This window comes from Peromyscus leucopus, chromosome 4 (genome assembly GCF_004664715.2).
Source record: "Peromyscus leucopus breed LL Stock chromosome 4, UCI_PerLeu_2.1, whole genome shotgun sequence".
Lineage (NCBI taxonomy): Eukaryota > Metazoa > Chordata > Mammalia > Rodentia > Cricetidae > Peromyscus > Peromyscus leucopus.
In genome coordinates this window covers 122,605,931-122,628,308 of record NC_051066.1, presented here as the reverse complement: position 1 = coordinate 122,628,308, position 22,378 = coordinate 122,605,931, and the positions used below count along the sequence as shown (strand labels likewise).

The window sequence follows — 22,378 nt, the reverse complement described above, 5'->3', positions numbered from 1 at the left end:
ATCATTTTTACTGTGTAGCATTTCTTAAAGGGAAAAGTCAAATGAGGAGCTAAATGGTTTTGCACACCCAGATTTTATTTCTTGATGACTGCTCAGCCTCGCAGAGGGCCTAAGTGACTGTAGGTGGGATAACCAGATCTGTTTGCTCTGGAGAAGCGGTCACAAGTCCTCCAAAGAAAGGCTGGGAGACAGATGGCTGGCTATTGTGTTACAGCCATCATCTGCTAGGTCATGAGCAAATATTAAGTGAAAAATATACGTGTGATTGGTGTGAAAGCACAGCCACGGCCTCGCCAATGCAGGAAGGATGGCAACTTCTGCACATTTGTGTTTCACTGAGTGCTGTGCCGAGACTTTAGACACACAGGGTTAATCCATTTTAAACTGTGCTAAAGTGAACATTTGCCCCCATTTTTGACACTACTGTGCAATATTTTGAATTGAAATGTCTAGTAATGGCCCTTTTTTATTTTCCATAACAACACGAGCACTAAATTATAGCTGTGCAATTATGTAAACAATGGAAATGCTTCCAGAAGGAATCCTTCCTTTTAAATTTTCATTTTGTGTAATTGTTGGAAGGTTTAGCGCTGTAATAAACAAAATTATTTTACACATTTATCGTTCTAAAGGTCAATTATAAGAGAACTAAAGAAGCAGCCCTGTGCAGAAGGAGTAAGCCAATTTGTGCTGCCGTCACCATATGTTTTCCTTATCACTTATAGTTTTTCCAGTTACTGTGTACATAGCATTCAATTAAAGCGATTCATTTGAGGGGCTGGATGTAGTTTGTGTTTATAGAACTGTGCTTTGGAGGAGAGGAAACAACACGCCTCTATTTGAATTACCTGATTTTTTGCAAGATCAGTGATAAGAGACAGATGTTCTCACCAGTCGCTTTCTCATAAGCCTGAACCTTGTGATAAGCTGCAAAGCCGCAATTATCGTCTTACAGTCTAGCTTTCGAAAGAGCTCAACATGGAGCTCACATGTGGACCTATCACTTAAACAGGAGAAAATGCCACTGTGTGTCCTGCTCACCGTGTGGCCACAGTCACAGGGTGATGTCTTTCCAGCAAAAACAGTTTGTCTGCTCCGTCCTAGTCAGCTTAAGAACAATCCTGAGTCCTGTTCCAGACTCCATTTACCACGAAGCCTGTTTAGTTTGACATCTTGTTTAGTCTGTTTAGAATGTACAGAAGAAACCAATTCTTGCTACCAGGCTCACTTGTTTGAGGTATGTTCTAGAATTCCTAAAAGGATGAAGCTTAGAAAAACCTAAAGATCTTGTTCCTGATTTTGCTTTCGTTTTTTACCCCCACATTATATACACAATCTCTAATGCTTGTTAAAGAAGTTGTTTTAGGGAACCAATTGCTGGAGTTTTTAATTTCTAGGGTAATGTATGATCAAAGAGACTTATCTGTGTTATCGCTGAAATGTTTAAGATACCCTTCCTCTATAAATCATTAAACATTCATTCAGCAAATTGTACAGACTAAACCTATGAAGTAAGTTCAATGAAGTAAAAATCCTTCCTTTTTGAAAACCACTGTTTGCTGACAACACTGTGTACTTCTGCATGGCCGTTGAAAGCCTCCATAAAGCATCTATTCCTGTCTGCCTCCCTCGGCCTACTGCTAATGAAGGAGGGATCGTCCCCTCTTAGGGAAGACAGAAACATGCTATTTCAGAGACAGCCCACAGTCTCTAACTCAGGTCTTGTGGCCCTACTTCTAGGGTTCTTCATGGGGAGAGTTTGAACACAGGAAAATTTCCCAGCAGTGGTTATAGTGTACACAGCCTTGAGAGAAGGAATCACACGGTGAGAATAACAGCCCCTTCCCCCTTCACAGTCTGTCCTTATGACAGTCTCAGGCTAGGTGGAGGTTGTGGGCCGTTGTGGACTGCTGTGGGCCCCATGGCATTGCAAACCACTGTTTTCAAAGAGTGGTGCCTGTCACAAACTAAGAGCTTCTGGCAGCTAGTGATGTTTTTAGCAAGGAATTTGGCATCATTTGCTTGCTAATATTATATTGGTTTTAAGGGTATATCCTGTTTCTGACAGAAAGTAATCATTTTTCAGTATAATTTTAAGTTTCAAAAAAGTGAAACACCTATTGGAAACGCCTATTAGACAAATCATGCTTTAGAGGGAGGGTAGTACAAAGGGCGTAAGAGCTGTTCCTCCAGTGATGGGGGTGTGGTGACTGCCATTCTGTCTTGTTCATATATAAAGCCCTGTAGACTGAGAATAAACTATCCGAAGCTGGAGGATTTTGTTTTATATTTCCAAAGATTGATCTTAATACCTCGAGGTGGAGAAGTGGGGTGAAAGAATGATTTTTCTATGAATTAGAAATGAATGGAGCTCGTCGTGGATGGCCCTCTGTTGGGAACATGGATGGCAGATGCACTCCTAAGTACCATGTGGCTATTCCTAATTTGAAAGTGTTATCTCAAAGATAGACCCTTTGGACTGCTCCATTTCAGTGTAGATAAGCAAAGTAAGCCAGCATGTGGCGGTAATTTGGCTGACTGGTCCTACGGCCCCCTCTTTAACCCCTGCTTTAACCTGCCCCAGTGCTGTCTTTGGTGACTACAGCAGAGGCACACTGTCCCCACAGGCTCCGTCTTCCGTGGGTGGCAAGTAGGGTAGGCTTGCCATCTGTTACTGCTCCTCTCTTCCCCTCTCTTTGCCCAGAGAAGCAGGTTCGGTTGAAGTCACTGGCCCAGGTCCAGGGACTGAGTGAGCCCTGTGACTTTATCTGAACAACATGTGTATCTGCCATTGTTAGCACCAGTGACAAGTTTGTAGTTTCTTCTGAATGTAGTCCCCCCCCCCAGGTCTTCATGCATATGTACCAATGAAGCAAGTTTTACAAATTACAGTTTTATCTTGCTAAAGGATTCAGTTCCCAAGTCCCAAAAACCTATTCCAGAAAACCATCTTTAAACCAAAATTCTAAATTCCGGTGGTGAAAATGGCTCATTTGAATTAGTTTAGTGTGTGCTAAAGATTTTAAAAACCCATAGGCTTCAGGGTTTTAGCTCCTCATCTCAACAGATGGAATTAACGCAAACATAACAAAGCTAACATCATGGCTGTTTGCATTATTAATCTTCAGATGCATGGCATTCTGCTACCTTGCTAGCCAGGTTTGTACGAATCCTTTCATTGCAGCATATGTCAACAGAAATGTGCTTCCATCTGCTGCCGGATAGCTTGATGCCTGATATTCTGAGACAAGGCCCCAACACAATGCATACCTCTGTGAGTAATTACAGGTGTGTGGTGAGGAGCCCAGGGCATTAATCAGAGGCTTAATTATGAAAAAGGTAGATCTTTTGTTCCACTCCTGGAGCCTAAGTCTACCACACACTTTCTAACCTGCAGCATCCATCTGCTCAGCTCAGAGAATGTTTGTCTTGGCTGATAGGGACCCTAAAGTGTATCGCAGGACATGATTAAAGCAGGCTTAAATATTAACTGGGGAAAAACCTTGGTTCTGCTTTTTCTTCCATTCCTTCCTTTTATATCTCTGTCATCTGTCTATCTATCTACCTCACCTTTATCTGTAAATCATGTTTATCTGTTCATTTTTGTGTAAGAAAAAGTCAACTGAAATGCCAAAACTTAAGTTTTAAGCTAAATGCTTATCGTATGTGAACACTAAAATATTAAGTATTCTATGATCATTTGAAGCATAGAAATAGTATTATTTATATAAATAATGAATGAATTAAATGGTTCTACTCTAAGAAAAATGTCTTGGGAAAATGTTTTGTGGCCACATATAAGTTGTGTTTAAGAAGACAAGTTGTGGAATGAAGTGAATCTTACGAAGGGCCTAAGATAACTTTGGAAATTAGCATGTGGCTATGCTTTGCTCTAATTTAATAGTTAAGTCAGGACTGTTTTGAAGGGTTTATTCAGATACTCACATGGACAGCCAAGGTTCTTATGTTTTGCTATTTACTTGTATATTGACACTAACTATCGGTTCCATGATGGCAAGTCATATAACTGAAGTCTTTCATTGTGGTGGGTTTGTTTGATGTATGTGCCTGGTTAGAATCTGTGTAAAAGAAGATTGTAGTTTTCATTCTAATCCCACTTATACATGCACACACTCACACAGATGGCTTTAGAGGGGGGCCTGGCCATGATGGTGTGAACACTGTCCTGTGGTGGATCTGATCCGGCACAGGCGGGAGTGAGGGACTGGGGGTTGGGGGGCAGCCAGCCCTCCACAGGAGTCCATTATAGACACAGGATGGAGAGCTGGCAGGGAGATGGTCCTGATGCTGAGCTCTGGCAAATGGCTGCTGTTGGATTTGTGTTTGCACCTCCTGGGCACATCAGATCTGTGGCAACTCCCTGACCTCAGTACCTCATGCATGTAAGAAGAGAATTACCTTAGCACTGCCCACACTCCTATTTCTTAGTGCCTGAAACCTCCATCTCTTTGCCTATAAGATTCACTAATAGTATACTTTAGCTTCTGGGGGTTGAAGCTGAAGACAGAGCCCAGTTTTTATATTATGGGTGTTTGTGGGTTTTATGTATATGTCTATCTCAGCAGTCCTGTAGCTTGTCCGAGGAGCCCACTGTGAAGTGGGATACAGGACAGATGTTTATCGAGCCTCAATGCCACAGGATGGGTTTTGGATAAGTCATCTTACAGTTTGTTGCAAGAGATGTGTACAGGAACCATTGGAGTTACGCACCCCCTGCACTCTTGTTTGAAAACATATCACCATGCTCTGCTCTGTTATGGTGGTCATGCATGTACACAAAGAAACCACTCTGGAATTTTGTTCTTAAAATTACAGTTGCGTTTTCTTATTTTCCTTTTCAGGATGTCTTAAACACTATTATAAGAAACTGCTCACCCCGCTTTTTCTCCCTGGGTTTGCCTGGTTTCTCAATGCTGGTGGGGGATTTTATCACTGCTGCTGCCAGGGTCCTCAGTACAGACATGTTGGCGGTGAGTATGACAATGTTCAGCATCCCAGCTCCTGGGAGACTTCACAATTGCTAACAAGGCTCAGATTTCTCCACTCTAACAGGTGTTGACTCATTAGTGCAATGTGAAACTGGGCTCTCAGAGTAGATACCCTGGCAGCTGATCTGTGAAATTGTAGGATAAGATGACATACTGGTACTGGAAAGGCGTTTCATCAAAAGGCCAAAGTGTGAGAAATCATATCCCCACTAATATGTCAGCACATTTACACGAAAGCAGGGCCTGTCTTACAGACCCTTATTAGTATTTGCCTGTAAATGGCATTATGGACATAAATGCAGTAAAGAGAGAATTTGAAGTGTATGTTCAAAGTAATGTGTTGTTGTTTTGTTAAATTTAGTTTGGTTACTGTGAGTCTCAGAGAAAGAAATAGAAGTCTGTGGTCCTTGGGATCAAATCCAGGGCCTCTTGTATGTTAAACTTGTATTTTACCACTGAGATACACCCAATCCCCGAAAATATTTCCTTAGAATATTAGAATACTAATTTTTTTTTTACTGGTAATGAGTATATAGTCATATTAATGTGTGGGAAAACTCTGAAATTGTTGTACTACTAATTCTTCTACTAAATTAGAAGCAAATGGGCTTACGAAGCATCAGGGGCCACAAGAGGAAGTTATACCCATCCTCTTTCCCTGCACTGTTCAGGCAGTGTCTCAGGACTGTGGGACAGCACTTCCATTTAGGTTTGAAGTGCTTTTTCCACTTGTGCTGTATGCACAAACTATTGTGAGTCACCACCCTCAAACCATGTAAAGACGATGAGTATTTTGGAGTTATCAGCAATTTACATGAAGTCAGTATGAGTAGTCAGGATGCTAAATTTTGTCTGATACATGGTTCATCTTTCACTTTCAATTGAGGGGTGGTTAGTACTTGATAATTTGTGATCGTGTTTTATGCCCTAGTGTCTTCTTCTAAGGCTAAATTAAAAAATAAAGAGAAAGAAAGAGATAAGAACAAAAGGGAAGAATAAGAAAAGGAAAAAATGAGGAAGAAAATGTTGAATTTCTTTATAAATATGTGACAACTTTTCTCACTTTATTTTTGGCTTGAGGGAAATCATCTCCAAAGAACTTTCTTGTAAGGGGTAACCCTTCAAGTTGGCACTGAAAAAAAAAAATTACAAGACACAGGCAAGAGAATCATATGTTGTTAGAATTTTATTACCTGCTAGGAGTTTTTCTGTAGAACATGGTACAGCCATTTATAGAATAGCACCACACATGGTAAGCTCCCCGTCTTCATGGATCTTTTGCCCAAGTGAGCTATTTAAAGTAACCTTCCAGAAATACATTGGTTGATGGGCATATAAAAAAATATTCAACATTTTTAATCAGAAATGCAAAATAAGACCAGAAGATAATAATTTCCATTGTTAAGAGTTGCTGTCATCACAAAGGAAAATAAGTGTTGTTGAAGATATGGAGGAAATGGAATCCTTGTATACTCTTGGTGGGAATATAAATTGGTACAGCCATTGTTGAAAATAGAATGACCTTAAAAGATTAATGTAGGCGGACTTTTTCGTTGGGACTTCCGGCTCCCAAATAACCACCCAGAGACTCCTTATTAATTATGAAAGCTCAGCTGATGCCTTAGGCTTTTTTTTTAAAAGCTATCTCTTATAGCTTAATTCATTTCTATTAATTTATGTGCTGTCTCCAGGCTCATTTACCTCATTCATGTACTTTCCATGCTGCTTCTTCTGCATCTGGCTCAAGACCCTCAGACTCCGCCCTTCTTCCCAACATTCTCTCTGTCCTGAAAATCCTGCCTAGCTACTGGCCATTTAGCTTTTTTATTAAACCAGTCACAGTAACATATATCCACACAGTGTAAAGGAATATTCCACAGATTAATAAAACCATTAAGTGATCTGTTAATTCTACTGAGATGTAAGGTCAAAGGAAGTAGAATCTGCATATGGAAAGGTGAGCTGCCTCTCAAGCTCACTGCAGCATTATTCTCAGTTAGCTAGTTAGAGTAACAGATTCCAATGTGTACATATGTGGATGAACAGATGTGACACATAGAGTAGAATATTCTTCAACCTTAAAAAATCTTGTCTCTTTGACAACATGAGTGGTTCCAGAGGCCACTTTGCCTGGGAAATGAGCCAGACGTGGTCCTGCATCATCTCTGTGACATGTGAACTCTTAAAAGTCAAATGAACACAAACAAAGAGTAGTCTGGTGTTTGCTAAGGGCTGGGGAGTAAATGGGGTGATGTTGGTCAGTATAGAAAGTTTTGGTGAGTTTTTGAAACCTCTTGTACAAAATGATGATCATAGTTAAAAATACTATATTGTAAACTTGAAATTTATCAAGAGAGTGTTCCTCTGTGAACAAGGACAGCTCTCTGAGATGATAGCTAGGTTAATAAAGCTTAATTGTAGCTTTCATTTTACAATGTGTGTGCTTTTAATACACTGTAAACAGACATACATGTTATACCCCTTAAATCAGTGTTTCTCAACCTTCCTAATGTTTTAATGCAACCCTTTAATACAGTTCATTGTGTTGTGGTGACCCACTCCTTCGACCATAAAATTGTTCCATTGCTACTTCATAACTTATAATTTTGCTATTGGTATGAATCTTAATGTAAATATCTGATATGCAACCCCCAAAAAGGCCAAGACCCACAGGTTGAGAACCATTGCCTTAAATATAATTTTATCTGTCATACCTCAGTGATAAAGAAACAATAGCTATCCCAAATGGTGTTCTAAACAGAGAGAATATGAATATAACAGTTATATAAAGGAGAGAATGATTCTTTGAATTGCTTTCCTGTGTAAATGCGAGATTTAAAGCTGTGTACCTGATGAGAAGTGCTTGGATGAAACATACCTGCTCAGCCAGAGTTTTTAGGTATCACAGTTAATCAGGAATGTGAGATATCCCTGCTTGTCCAGGCAACTAAAGAGAGAAGTGTGTGCTTCCACACAGCAGCCATATTTAACAGCCAAAACTAGAACCAGTCCAAATATCCATTAGCAACAGAGCAAAAATAATAATGTACATACCATGGAATACTGTATAGCCGCTCACAGCAGGGAGCCCGGGTCTATATTGCTCTTTGGTTGGGTTTGGATCTATGAGTGAAGAGGACAAAAACTACTGTCAACACCCCAAAGTTAGGTGGTAAAGAAATGGGCAGTTCCAGCAAGGGTGACTGTCAGTCTCTTTGGAAAGTGTCCCAGAAGCCCTGTGATAAAAGTGCTCATACTGCAAGGGAGCTGTGAGCTGTATCAGATGCCTCTGAGGTCAGATAAGATTGAGACTGGAGGTGTTCACTGGGTGTGTACCATGGACATCATTAGCCAAAGTACTTACCATGCCTGACTTTAGCGAACCTTAGCAGTTCCAGCAGTCACTGCAAACCCTCATACTTAAAAACGAAACAAAGCGTGCTTCTGACTCTCTCCCTGATGCCACTGCTCCATTCCCAGCTGGCACCACTCTTCCCCCATCTCTCCAACTCCCCTCCTTATGAATGCCCTTGCTTTTTACTTGAAAAACAATGCTAGGTCATTCTCATTTACCCTGCTCTGTCTAGATCACAAACACTGAACTGATTTTAAACAGCCAGGACAGAGCCGTTTGCCTTTCTAACTCTGAATGGGTCTGTAGACCGGTTTTCATAACACTTGTTTACATCAAATGTAGAGATGTTTTCCTGCAAATTTGCCTCTTTCTTCATTTAGACAAATTTCTCGTGCCTAAACATCCACCAGGAAAATAACCATAAATGGTTTAGTGCTTCATATCTAGAAGGAAAAATAAAGATTCTCTCTCAAAACCAGAACAAAGTAAAAACGTGTTCTTCAAGCTTCCAGCCTGTGTAAAGAAACTCGGTGTTTCCCTCTTGTGTGCAGGTGCCCCGTTCAGAAGCTCTCACACTCCTTGGTTCCCTCGTCTGCTTCCCAAATACCTACCGGGAGATCCCTCTGCTGCAGTCAGTGCCAGAAGTGAGTGAGGTCATCCCAGGAACTGAAGATGTCAAGGTACATTGCTGAATCTTGAGCTTAGTTAGTATCCACGGCTGGAGTTCCATCACCGTCTTCCATCCTATGCACTGATCTATTTTCCCCTGACATTTGCTGTTTCTTTTGAAAGCTTCAGTAGTCATTTTCAGAAGTGAGTTGTGTGAACTGTGAATGTATCACATTCACAGCATATTGCAATTAGACCTGAGAGCCCTGTTCCTCTGGTATTTTTTTTATTAGTTCTGTTTATTGTTCCTAGAGATCATAATTATGTAATGAATCATCATTTGTAGTAATTCTGTTAGCTTAGTTATGCTGCATTAGTGTAGCAAATGAATTTATAAGAAATAATTCCAGTAAGCTAAATATTCAATCCCATTGCTGGCCTGATTAAATGCTACTAATAACCTGAAATTCCAAATTATTTCTTGGGGAATAAAAGTAAGCATTTTTTTTTCTGTCTTCAGCTGACATTTGAAGCAAACAGAAAGTCCCAGCACCAGTCAATCAATCTGTAACCCTGATTATAATCTGTAATTCAATGTGCAGTGTGTAATCCAATCAAAATAAAATGGAGATTTTCCTATCTGGAAGTCTCAAATGCTTTGCTTGATTTCCACTGGATCCCTAGAAATGCTGTGCTGCAGGCTGGCTCAGTTACCCAGGGAGGCACTTGCTGAGGCGAGCCAAGTTCTCTCTGAAGGAAGGGCTGCCCTAACTCCGTGGCCTTTCACTAGCTCCAGGGTGCCTGTGACATGGTCAGCACATGCGGGAAACCAACAATGACATCACATTTTCATTTACTGAATTTTGTGTTTTTAGCATTACCTCATAAATATTTTACTGAAGAATGCTACCGAGGAACCAAATGAATGTGCAAGGTAAATGATGAACAAGAGGTAAACTATGTTAGAATTTTAAGATGCACATTTATGTCTAAACAGTTACTGTTAAAAAAAAAAACCTTTCCATTTCTCTTACACACAGTGAAATGTATAGTACGCATTATGTCAGAAAGATGCTGTGCTTAGCTGCTTATAATGTCATTATTACTAGAGAAAATAGTAAGATGCAGAGTAAGATCGAGGATACTGTGTTTTACATAAAATGCAAGATTAGAAATAAGTGATGTTTTCAGAAAGAAGGAGGGGTAAAGCAACAGTTCATAAAAGCTGTATGTTTCGGGCAGAGATTCTAAACTGATTTGTACCTCGAGACATTTGGCAATGTGTAGAAACATTTGGGTGTTTCTACCAAGCATCTAAGACTGCTACAGTCTGTGACCAAGATAGGGGGCTTTCTAGGCCAGCTATATGATAAGAAATCCCTCCCTCTCCTCTCAAGGTGCAGGCCAAAGCTAGGAATGCTGAGAGAGAGAACATCCACCTCTCACTCAACTTCCAACCTTGTAAGGCCACTTCAGCCTCTGACTGCCTCATGGCAATTAGCACATGTCCTGGTCCATAACCTTACTGTCTTGTGAACTCTGCTGATTTTAAAGTTGATTAACTTTTATATTTTTCTGAACTTCACTTACCTTCAATAGATGGATTAGTCCAGTTTTCCTAGTCCACTATTTTCAGAAACTATGTGTGCATTACCAGTTTGCTAACATTGAACTAAACTTGGGTATGAGATACCACCATCTTGATTTATAGATTCTGGTTCAGGTAATATTTTGTTCAGGAAGTTACATTACATCAAAGGTCTATAATTTTCTAATCCCATCAAGCCCTCACCCTGTTTGGGTGTCAGGCAAGGGAGTCACAAAACAAGGAACGTATTCTCCCCCCACTCAGAATATCTTTTGCAGCAGTAGGATTATAGTATCCTGTGTATTGGTAGATCTCACTAGCATAGGTGTCCAAGAAGTAGTCCATCTCATCTTTGCTGTTAAATATTTTGTGTATTCTCTGGCTGTAAGGCTAGTCTTGTTGGATTTATCACTGTTACTGTTCCTGTCTTTCCTCTCCCGAGTTGTTTTCATTTTCAGCTTTGGGCTCCTTCTTTATACTCTTCTGTTTGTGAGGTTATTCTTCTGTTGCTTTTTAAAGATGCATACTTGGTGTATTTTTAACTTTTCTCCTTTAGCATTAAAGACTTCATGTTTGTTGTTAAGGGCTACCTTTTCCAAATCTTGTTAAGTTTTAATATGCAGTATTTTTTAATCCAATTTTTTTTCTACTTTTCATTATGATTCCTTTATGGGCTCATGAGGTTTTTTTTTTATTAATTTCCAAATATATAGTTATTTCTATCTTAAAATTGTTTAGACTTACCTATTTTTAAAATTTTATGTGAATTACTGTTTTGCGTAGAACTAAAGTTATACATGGATTTGAGCTACCATGTGGGTACTGGAAACTGAACCCCAGTCCTTTACAAGAGCAACAAGTACCCTTAACCACTGTCCCATCTCCACCCTCTATCTTTTTTTGTCTCAAGTAATTACAGTGTAGGTCAAAATGTGTGCTTGATGACTGTATTTTAAGTTGTTGATATTTGCTTTAGGACTCCATGTGGAATCAGTTTTCGCAGATGTCCCATATATTCTTGAAAAGAATGTACATAAGGGCTGGAGAGATAGCTCAGTGGTTAAGAGTACTTGCTGTTCTTCCAGAAGACTCGGGTTTGAATTCCAACACCCACATAGCAGCTCATAATCATCTGTAACTCCAGTCCCCAGTGACCCAATGCCCTTTCCTAGCCTCCTTCAGCACTACAAATATACGTGCAGCCAAAATACCTATAAGCGTTAAATGAAAATGAAAAACACTGTACTTAAAAAGAGAAAGAAGAGAATGTACACACTGTTCTTTAGTCATGGGGTATACTGTTCCAGATGTAACCTTACAGAGGTTCACATACTCTGCGTTCCTTATGGACTTTATTTTGTTTTTAATTAATTTGATCATTTACTAAAAGGTATGTTAAAAGCTTTCCACTTGTTGTTGTACTTTAATCTGTTTCCTGAATTCCTGTCAAAGGTTATGATGTTATTAATTGCATAGGCATTTGGAATTGTCCTATCTCTGTAGTGAGTCAAATGTATTTATATTTAGATGGCCCTCTTTATTTTTATGGATGGTTTGTTTTATTTTAGAGACCACTTTACCTGCTCCTGATTTCATACTGTATAATACTTTTTATCTTTTCAAAATAGCTTTTCTGTATTCTCTTTATGATTCTTTGCAAAAGCTGTATGTATCTGGATTTTATGATTGTATAAATTTGTGTGCTCCTCGTCTTTTAATGGAGACTTTATTTAGTTCATATGTGTTGATCTTTTGGGTGTGTTTTTAATCTTATTTAATATTTTATTTTTAATTGGAACTCCTAAGCATTTTCCTGTTTATTACCTTTTGTCCTGCCTCTTTTCTATGCTTTTTTTTTCCTTTTTGGCTTTTAGTTTTTCTTTTCCATTGTCAATTTCATTGTCCTAGATTTCCATTCAGTTCTCATAAAGTTGTACTAGAGATTTTACTATGATTTTTTAAGTCTTGAAGTTAGTCTGCCTTTACCCACTTCTAAACAATGCCTGTCCCCTGCAACAGAATCTCCTTTCCTCTGGCCACTGTTCCTTTCCTGACCCCTGTGCTAACACCCCTTCTCTGCCTAACTTCTGCATATTAAAGTGACCCAGTGACTGGATCTGGACCTAGTTTTTCCCCATGGCTTTCTGCATGTCTCACACATTCTAGTCAGTCTACAATTGCTTGTCGATCATTTCCAGTTTATTTACCTGGCCTTTTTAATGAATTTCTTGCATAGCCAGGCTTAGACATTGAACTCCTAACATCCAAATGTAACACAACCATAACTGAATCTTCTAGTACCTTCTGACATCCCCTGCCCTATTAAGCCTGATGCCCCTCAGATTTCATCTCAAAAAATGAAAATATTTACTCAGGTTTTCAACTCAAAGTCTTGTAGAATATATCTGATTTTTAAAAATCTTCTCATGCCTATCAAATAATCTTTGTAATTCCTTTCCCCTAATTTGTTTTATTTATGGAAAGTCACATTTCTTTGAAGAATAGCTCATACTAGCATGGTGTTTAGAAGAAATAATAGTAAAAAATGTATTTATTTTGAAATTTACTTTAAAATAAAATATAGTGTTTGTCTTACATTTGACATGTATACTATACACTTTATAAGGGAATTTTCAGTAATCTAAGTTCCATGTCTTTTGTTCCTCCTCAAAATTATCTTAAAAATAACAGTTTAGAGTCAATAAAAAATGGGTGACATGGATTATGGTAGTTAACAGAAAATCTGCCACTTGTTTCATAAAATATTTAAGTACTAACTAGCATTGGTGATTCTGTTTATCCTGAAAACTGGCCCACTGGAATTTTTTTTCTTTTCTCTCAAGGGAAATATTCTGTTAGTATATCTATAATTGTTGCTTCTTTGAATAAATAGATTTATTTTGTCATTTAAAAATATATTGAATTTCATGAGTATTTTCCTCCTCTGCTTCTCTTTTGAAAGATGCATCGCCATTTGCTCCCTCGGGGTCTGGATCTGTGAAGAGCTTACACAGTGTGCCAACCATCCTCAGGTGAAGGATGCCATCAATGTGATAGGTGTGACGTTGAAGGTATTCCCATTTCTTAATGCCTTGTTGACATTAAACTTTCTCCCAGGATTTTAACCACTTTTAGTTTTAATTAATCTGTTTTTGCCGCTCCCTACAGTATAGAGAGATAGTGGCTTACAAGCCCCATTCTGAGTGCCGTGATAAATATTCTGCGAGGCTGCCAGTGGCTGCCTCACTGTTGACAGCTGTTCTTGGGTCATTTATAGTCTGTTTGTGGACCAAGCCTAGGCCAGTTGGGTCTCTTCTCGTGGCTGGACATCTCAGGATTTAAGAAAGCGAGGTTTCAAGCTGTGACCTCTTTGGCATGACTGAGATAGGCGCCTACAACTTCCTCTTAGGAACCTGGGTGTTCATCTGCTGTCTGAACATAAGGCATTTGGGGGCATTGTCCTTTGCTTTGTTACTGAGAGATGTGCAGTTTGTTGAGCATCACATGAAGCTAGGATATTGGTAATCTCTAGATACTTTTTAGAGTTTGTGTGATAGCTCTGTAAGGTGAGCACCATAGTTTCTGTTTTACACCAGAAGAAATCAAGTCCCAGAGAAACCCACTCACAAGTCCAAGGCAATACGGGCATGAGTGGCAGAGCCAGCACTGAAAGTAGGTATGTGTGACATCAAAGACATAATTGAACTCCCGCTTGTGCAGTGAGGCTGCTTCCTAAAGCAGAGCTTGCATCCCGCCCTTCTTGGTTCCTGTGCAGAAACAGTAGACAAAATTAGCACTCTTACTATCAAATTTGCAGAACCAGTGAGTCTCTGCCAGGCACTGTGCCGAGGGCTTTGTGGGATTTCTCAGTGGCAAGGGAAGTGTTCCCATTTGACTAGTGAAGGAGGGAACTGATATGCAGAAGATAGAAGGAGCTTATTCAGGCTGTAGGAGGATTCAGCTGAATCTGAATTGAAATTCTGCACCATCTGTCCAGGCCCTTTTTCCTCTTCTTGAAGCTATGATAGTAACAATGATTACGCAGATTCTGGGCAGTTGTTATTAGACCAGTGGCAACCCTGTTTGCCCTCTGTGTGTTGTCTCCTTTGGCCCATGGGTTGATCAACCCACAGTGTTCTTCATCCTTGGAATAGAACACTGTGGTCTGGCCCCTGCCTGACCAAACTCAGTACCTCTTGTTCCTCACCTGTGTCCTTTATTCCCTGTCGCCTCATCCCCCATCCCTCCTGTATAATACCTGGTTGTATCTTAGAAGCTGGGCAAGTACCTGCTACTGATCCCTTGATGAAGAATGTAAGAATTGTAAACAATGATGCCACATGGCACAGTTTCCTCTGGCTGGCCTGGCCCTTGCCATCATATTTAATACTGGGAACTATCTCAGGAGGTGAAGTGACGCTGTTACCTGTACTTAACAGATGAGGGAAATGGACTGACTGAGATCCTTGCTAGGTCCAACCAGTATGCTCTGGCCTCATGCCTACCTAGGGTTTTATATAACTTCAGTGTACAGGATTCTGACTTCCAAACCACAGAGGAAAAAATACTGGATATAAGTTGTTGATTTGTATGGATCTCAATTCATTTTTAAATACCCCATTTTCTCAATTCTAAGATGTTTTTCAGTTTTTTTCCTTTTATGAAACATAAACATACACATTTAAGTTTGTTCCCTAGCTCTAGCCTTTACTTGAGAACACTGTTAATAATCTGATGGTATCTTAGACATGTATAACTTCCTATATAGTATAGAACAGAGATAGAAATTGATAATAGCTTGGGCCTGGAAAGATGGCTCAGTGATTAAGAGCACTGGCTGCTCTTCTAGAGGACCCTGGTTCAGTTCCCAACACCCACAGTTTGCAACTGTCTGTAACTGTGGTTCCTGGGGATTTGATACCTTATTCTGGCCTCCAAGGAAACCAGGCATGCACATGGTGCTGGTTTACATGTAGGCAAAACACCCATACATATTAAATAATTTATTTAATTTGGAAGGTTTGATAATATCAGAGGAATAGAATCACAGATGAACAGATTTACTTCTTTGAATGTTTATGAATTCTCAAAATGTCTGCCACATTTCTGTAATTATGAGGGAAAACATAAAGTACCAGGAAAACAATCGAGTGATACGTGTTGTGCCTTTGCCCTGTGAGTACCATCATAGTGCCAGATCGTTCCACTGTCTGTGCGTAGGTCTGACTACTCTGGCTCACTAGACAGACACAGCCTGCTCCATAGCAACCTCAGTTCCTAGAAAGTGTAGGCGATACTCACCTGCTGTACTCAGGCCTTCAGCTGTCTGCCTTTAATTTAGTGTTGGCACACTCAGTCCTTCCCAGGGGTGAGTGAGTGATTTCTTTTATCCCTGCCATCCTTCACCTTTCTCACTGTGTATGCATACTGCTGCCCCATTGGCAGTCCCTGTCTCCGGATCCTTAGGGGCCTCAGAGCCTGTGCCTCCACAGCACACACAGTGCTGCTCATCAAGAGGGAAGCCCGGTTCTCTGTCTGTATCCTTCCAGAGCTGCAGGCCTCCATCCTACCACTTTCTCTCTGCCCCATCTCTCCCCCGTTCCGCCCTAAGGCCTTTGGTCATGTCTCCCACAGCTCTTGTCTCTTTTCCCTTGTCTGTTTGCAGCTTCTTAAGAGCTTTATTAGCACCCATTCATTCTACTTCCCCTTGAACATGACGTGTACATCTCACTGTTATCCCTGCCAACAGTGATAACAATGGAAGAAAACAGTAAAATGCATTACCATCTCCTGTGGAGGAAATGAAACAGGATTGATGCTCTTCCAACTGAAGAGCAGGAAGGTGTGGACTGCTTTATGGAGATGATGAAATTTTGTGTGAGGATCTGAACAATATAGTAGTGCCAGGTACACTAGACCTGGGAACTAGAAATTTGAAGCAAAGTGAAGAGCAAGTACAAAGGCCGTAGGACAGAAACACCCAAGGTGCTTGAGTGGGGTAGGAGGCCAGTGGGGGTCCGGATTAGATGAGTGAGGAAGGCTGTGAAGAGCCTCTGAATGCTCATGTGATTTGGATTAAGTAGCACAGGCATCCACAAGTCATGTGCTGTCAATAATAATATGTGGCTAGCAGTGTAGCCTCTAGGTTCTGGCTAAGGCTGGAAGCATAGGTGTCCTCATCCCATTCGTGTGTACTCAGCGTGATGACCAAGACTTTGCACATATTACCTCTTTGGCACCCACCTCACAAAATAAATAAATACACAAGTAAATAAATAAATTATCCGGTAGTGTCTTAGTTACTTTTCCATTTTCTATAAAGAGACACCATGCTGAAAGCACCTTATAGAAGGAAGAGTTTATTAGGCTTACAGGTCCAGAGGGTTAGAGTCCATACCATCATGGCAGGGAGCATTACAGCAAGCAGGCGTGGCCCTGGAGCAGCAGCTGGGAGCTCACATCTTGAGACAGCAGCCATGAGGTAGAGGGAGAGCTAACTGGGAATGGCATGGGGTTTTGAAATCTCACCCCCAGTGACACACCTTTTCCAACAAGGACACACCTCCTAATCCTTCCTGAACAGTTCAAACTGTTGGGGACCAAGCATTTAAACATATAATCCTGTGGAGACCATTCTCAGTCAAACTGCCACATTCCACTCCCTGACCCCATACATGAGAGTGGCCATATCATAATGCAAACTGCCTTCAGTCCAACTTCAAAAGTTCCCATAGTCTTTCATGGTCTCCATACAGTTCAAAAGGCCAAAGTTCGAAGTCTCTTCTGCGACTCAAGGCAATCTCTTAATTGTAATCCCATGTAAGTTACAAAAGCAAATGTAATACTTCCAACATACAATGGCACAGAATATACATTTACTATTCCAAAGTGGAGGAATCAGGGCATAGTGAGGAAATAATGGAATACTGAAGCCCGACAAGGCAAACTCCAAATCCTGTAGCTCTATGTCTGATGTCAAGAAGTCAGTTTTACTGACGGAGCATATATTACCCTATGAGGGCCATTCTCATTCAAGCCACCACAGACAACTTTGGGAAACACCCAGTCATTGAACATACCCTAGTCCGTGGGTTATGTCCTTAAAGTCTGCTTTTACACATTTCTTAGTGTGTTACATGTGTGTTCTTTTATTTCCTCAGGTGGGAAGCCATTTGATTAATCCCTGTTTCTCTCTGTGTGAAATGAAGATAGCGTCTTCCTTACAGAACTGTCAATGACAATTTGTCAATGACAGAATGAGTTACATTTGTGTAGAAGGTTCAACACACAGAGGACACTCAACCATAGACTCTAATTTCCTCAAGTTGTCAATAGTATGATTTATATTAGCTGAATACAGAATTTTAAACTTGGGCTTTTCATTTCTAGGCAAACAATGACCACCTTTTTCTACAGCTCTATGAATTAATGTAGGTGGTTCCAGTCATCATTGTAGACTGATGGAGTGGCCATGTGCAAATGATGGCGATTGGACATAGTTTTCATCAATTGCACATGAGATATGTGTATAACGCTGGGAAGAGCAAACAGCCCTGTTCTTCCTCCAGAACACACACCTGCTGAGCTGCTCTGTTTACTTGGGGGTTTTGATTCCTTTTGTAGTTTCCTAACAAGATCGTGGCTCAGGTAGCCTGTGATGTTCTTCAGCTGCTGGTTTCCTACTGGGAAAAGCTTCAGATGTATGAAACTGCTCTACCGCGAAAAATGGCCGAAGTAAGTCCTTTATCTGTAATGCTAACACATCCGTATTTTCTTCTTAATAATGTATTTGATATCTAATTAACTGTAGATCCTCAAATAATTGTTAGAGAAGCAACTATTAAACTGCCATGCGAGCCCCGTTTGCAGGCGGTGTTGGCTGGCTCTTCTCAGCTGCAATGCTAGGCCCTGTGCAAAGAAGCCTGCAGTGTTCCAGGGCCGAGGCTGATGCTTGGAGAGTTTGAAAGGCAGACACAACCACAACAAAGAGACCTTTTGTAGGTTGGGCTTTATTCATTGAGAGTAATTTGGATGGTGCCAACAAGGAGGAGGCAGCTGGTTTAATGCCTTCCTTGCAGGGCGGGGGCCTGGCTGTTGTGTAAAGCAGGAGTTGTTCCCAGACTAAAGCCCTGGGCCACGCTTGCTGCTATGGCATGGCTACTCCGCAGTAATGAGATCAGTGCAGTATTAACCTCTGAGGGGGAGGTGGCTAGGAGAGGAGGCAGGAGTAACAGGAAGTACTCAACCACAGCTTCTTGGAGGTCGGCTACAGCTAAGGAGTCTTTGCTCAGAGCCTAGCGGAGACTAGTTCACAGGTGCCTGTGATAAGGCACACCCGTGCCCGGCAGTTTTTATAACCGTACTTCTTCAAGCAAGCCCTGTTCTTTACCCATCCAGTGGAGACTGAGGAAATTTGATTTGTCCCCATGACAGATGGCAGGGAGAGAGAAGAAGTGATGCAGATTCATTTCCTCCCTGCCCTAGACAGACTTCATTGGTTGAGATGGCTTTGTTCTCTCAGAATCACATCAAGAGTCACAAGTGGTTTTTGACCTGAAGTGACCTGGAGTGAAATAGACCTTTTACTCTACTGCAGAATGTAAAGTTGGGTTTAGTCACTGTGTAATTATCCAAACAGGATACCTGTGAGAATGAATGGCATGCTGTGATGTGGGAACAGGAGGTGGAGACCTTGCTAATTTATAATAGTAAATGGGAACCTTTTCATGATTATTTTTGAAAACTTCTTTTTCACTCCACTAGAAATGTAGGACTAATAGTAGGTATTATGTGACTATAGAGGGAACTATTCCTTCCCTTGAGGTCTCAATCTCCCACCAAAGAAGTAGAAACTATTACATATTCTTTTCAGATCTCCTACAACTGGCCCTATTATCATCCAGTGAGTGTTTAGCTATGTTTAGTTGCAAGGTCATCTTGGGATTCTTAACATATGGCTTCTAAACTATCATGGTCTGCTTGATTGGGTTTTATCTTTTGTGCAGATACTCGTGGCCACAATTGCATTTCTTTTACCAAGTGCAGAGTACTCCTCAGTGGAAACAGACAAAAAGGTAAGTGACATATTAGGTAGTTTTCCCCGAATAGTTATTTTTAAATATAAGACAAAATGGTAACTAGTTTTACAAATGATGGTGTCATTTATTACATCCTTATATGTTGGCTTTAACATTCTTTCCTATGAAAGCCATTTTTGTTTACTTACTCTAAATTTGTGTGTCCTTTGAATATTGAGCAGGGAAAAATCCTGTTTATTTTTACATGCAGTGGGTCCTCAGGGACATAGAATGACATTCTGGATATATTTCTTCTTCTAGTTTATTGTGTCCTTGCTCCTCTGCCTCTTGGACTGGTGCATGGCTCTGCCTCTGAATGCCCTTCTCCACCCGGTGTCCACGGTGGTCCTGGAGGAGCTGCACCCACCCCGGGCTCCATTGCTGGATTATATCTACAGGGTGAGTCTCCTCTAAGCCTTGAGCACAGATGGTGGACCTATGGATTAAAAATTACCAAAATGTTGTACATATATGTATTTGTGCCTTCTGAAAAAGACCAGTGGAAGGTTAAGTATTTGGAAAGAAATGAATAATTAATGAACAGGAAGAACAGATGCAATTGCAGAAAGCTAGTAGTTGCCAAGGTGAAGATGCATACATTTCACATGACTGTCATCTTTAAACAATTACTGTTTGATCAGAATGCCCCCAGTCTTTGTGGCACGTGATCTCTGCCTACTTAAGTTCAAAATGGACTGTTTATATTATAGGATGGTCTGCAGCATCCAGAGATCTGTTTTTCAGAGTAAGAAAAGAAAACCATAATGCTTCTAGTAATCTCTTTGCCTTAAAGAAACCTCAAGGGGCAGGTGTGGTGGTGCATGCTTGTAATCCCAGCACTTGGGAGCATGAGAGCAAAAGGATTGCCTTGAGTTCAAGGCAGCCAAGGCTACACAATGAAACCCTGTCTCACAACCAGAACCAAACCCAAACTAAAAGAACACAAAGGGAAAAAATCTTTTGAATTAGGAGTTAAGAAATCTCACTTTGTGAGAAGTGAGAGACTTTAAAATCTGTATTCAATTTACTTTTCTTTAATTATGCTTTGAAAATGATATTAAATTATCCCTTATAATACGTGGGTTCATACCTTGTACTGATTTAAACTCGGGTCGTGGTCACCCTGCCCTCTACCGTGAGGGCTTTCCCACAGCTGTCTTTCATCTCCTGGGCTGGGTCCTTCCATCTGTGCTGCCTTTGGAGGCTGACAGACTGAGGTGTGTGCAATCCCACATGAACAGAAACCTTCTCACTTATGCTTCCTGTGTGCCCTGAGAATGTAGGTATTATTACTGACTTGCTTGTAGCACAAAGATAGTTAGGAATGCAAAGAACCCAGTATTTTGACATGTTCCTAAGTAGCAGTTCTGTCTCCCGGGCACTGTGGGGGGCTGGACAGTTTGTCAGGGGTCAGGAGGTGGTGGCATACTGAATGCCACCCCTGTCTGTTCTCCTCAGGTTCTGCACTGCTGCGTCTGTGGCTCAAGTACATACACACAGCAAAGTCACTACACCCTGACCTTGGCTGACTTGTCATCCACCGATTATGACCCCTTCCTACCTCTGGCAAATGTGAGGAACTCCGAGCCAGTCCAGTACCATTCATCAGCAGACCTGGGGAACCTGCTGACTGTGGAAGAGGGTGCGTATGTCTACAAATACACAATCTTATGTGCAGGAAGAGGTAATAGTGTAGTCTTGTTCATGCTTGTGTTTTGGGTTTGTTTTGAATCTACTTGTTAAAGTCCCAGTTTATAGGCTCTCTTGTGGCAAACTACCGTCCCTGTTTCTTCCTCTTTTTGTCTGTTATTTTTCCTCCTCTCTTTTTTCTCATGTTAAATTATTCACATGGTTTTGTATTACTGAAAATCACTTGTCTCATACTCATGGAATGCAAAAAAAAAAAAAAAAAAAAAAGTGGGGGGCTCATTTTTCTATGAGAAACTTCCCAAGAGTTTTACCTCTGGTGGGGGAGATAGGATGATACTGGGCTGGTAGCATCCTCAGGACTTCCCATAGGGAAGAATTAAGCTAGACACAGGGAGGGCAAGCTTTGAAATAGCTCATAGAGTATTCCAGAGCGGAAGCCTCTCATGAAGAAAACTGGGTGCTTACTTGCCCCCACTTGGGATGTGTTCATTCCTGTGGCAGACAAGTCTGTAGAGAGTGTTAGGACTTGGCTGCTGTATTTCCTCCTCAGCCACTGCTCCAAATGAGAGGCACCCAATCTAAGCCTTGGAATATAAGTCTGAAAGTGAGCGGTTCACCACAAGTGAGGCAAATTTTCATGAAACTAAGCACATATAAATGTGTAAAACTGGTACATATTAATGTCCATTTCCTGGTTGTGGTATTGTACCGTATAGGTAAGATGTTACCCCTGAGATGAAGGGTTTTTAAGATCTCTTTTATTTCATATTACTGTGTATGAATCTTCAACTGACTCAATTAACAGCTTGAAAATGTGGCTACAGAGTAGTGTACCATCACCCAAGGAAACTGCATAAGCTTTTAAGTTTGAAAGCTAGGCCCAAGAATGGAATGTCATGGCAAAGCATGTTTAAGGGAAGAGCACTGAGAGGAGAGCACCAAGTAAGTGAGGTCAGAGGCATGGAAAAGGACCAACACGGAGTCATTAGAGGTCATTCTTCGACGTCAGGGTCAGAGAGTGCATGGTCCAGAAGCAATTTAGTAGTGCTGGGTGCTTTAAGAAGCCCAGGGAAGGAGGGAGAGAGCAGAA

The 22,378-nt window shown here is 40.9% G+C and overlaps 1 protein-coding gene across 2 annotated transcripts in view; it reads left to right on the top strand.

Annotated features, from left to right (window-relative positions):
• Ralgapa2 (Ral GTPase activating protein catalytic subunit alpha 2) overlaps nt 1–22,378 on the top strand; it is a 273,441-nt gene that overhangs the window by 149,512 nt on the left and 101,551 nt on the right. For both annotated transcript variants that reach the window (XM_037205268.1, XM_028881854.2), the window contains 8 exons: nt 4,863–4,991; nt 8,916–9,044; nt 9,849–9,907; nt 13,524–13,632; nt 18,185–18,295; nt 19,567–19,635; nt 19,900–20,037; nt 21,097–21,280. In XM_037205268.1, coding sequence (XP_037061163.1) covers nt 4,863–4,991; nt 8,916–9,044; nt 9,849–9,907; nt 13,524–13,632; nt 18,185–18,295; nt 19,567–19,635; nt 19,900–20,037; nt 21,097–21,280 — 928 coding nt within the window. The remainder of the gene's footprint in view (nt 1–4,862; nt 4,992–8,915; nt 9,045–9,848; nt 9,908–13,523; nt 13,633–18,184; nt 18,296–19,566; nt 19,636–19,899; nt 20,038–21,096; nt 21,281–22,378) is intronic.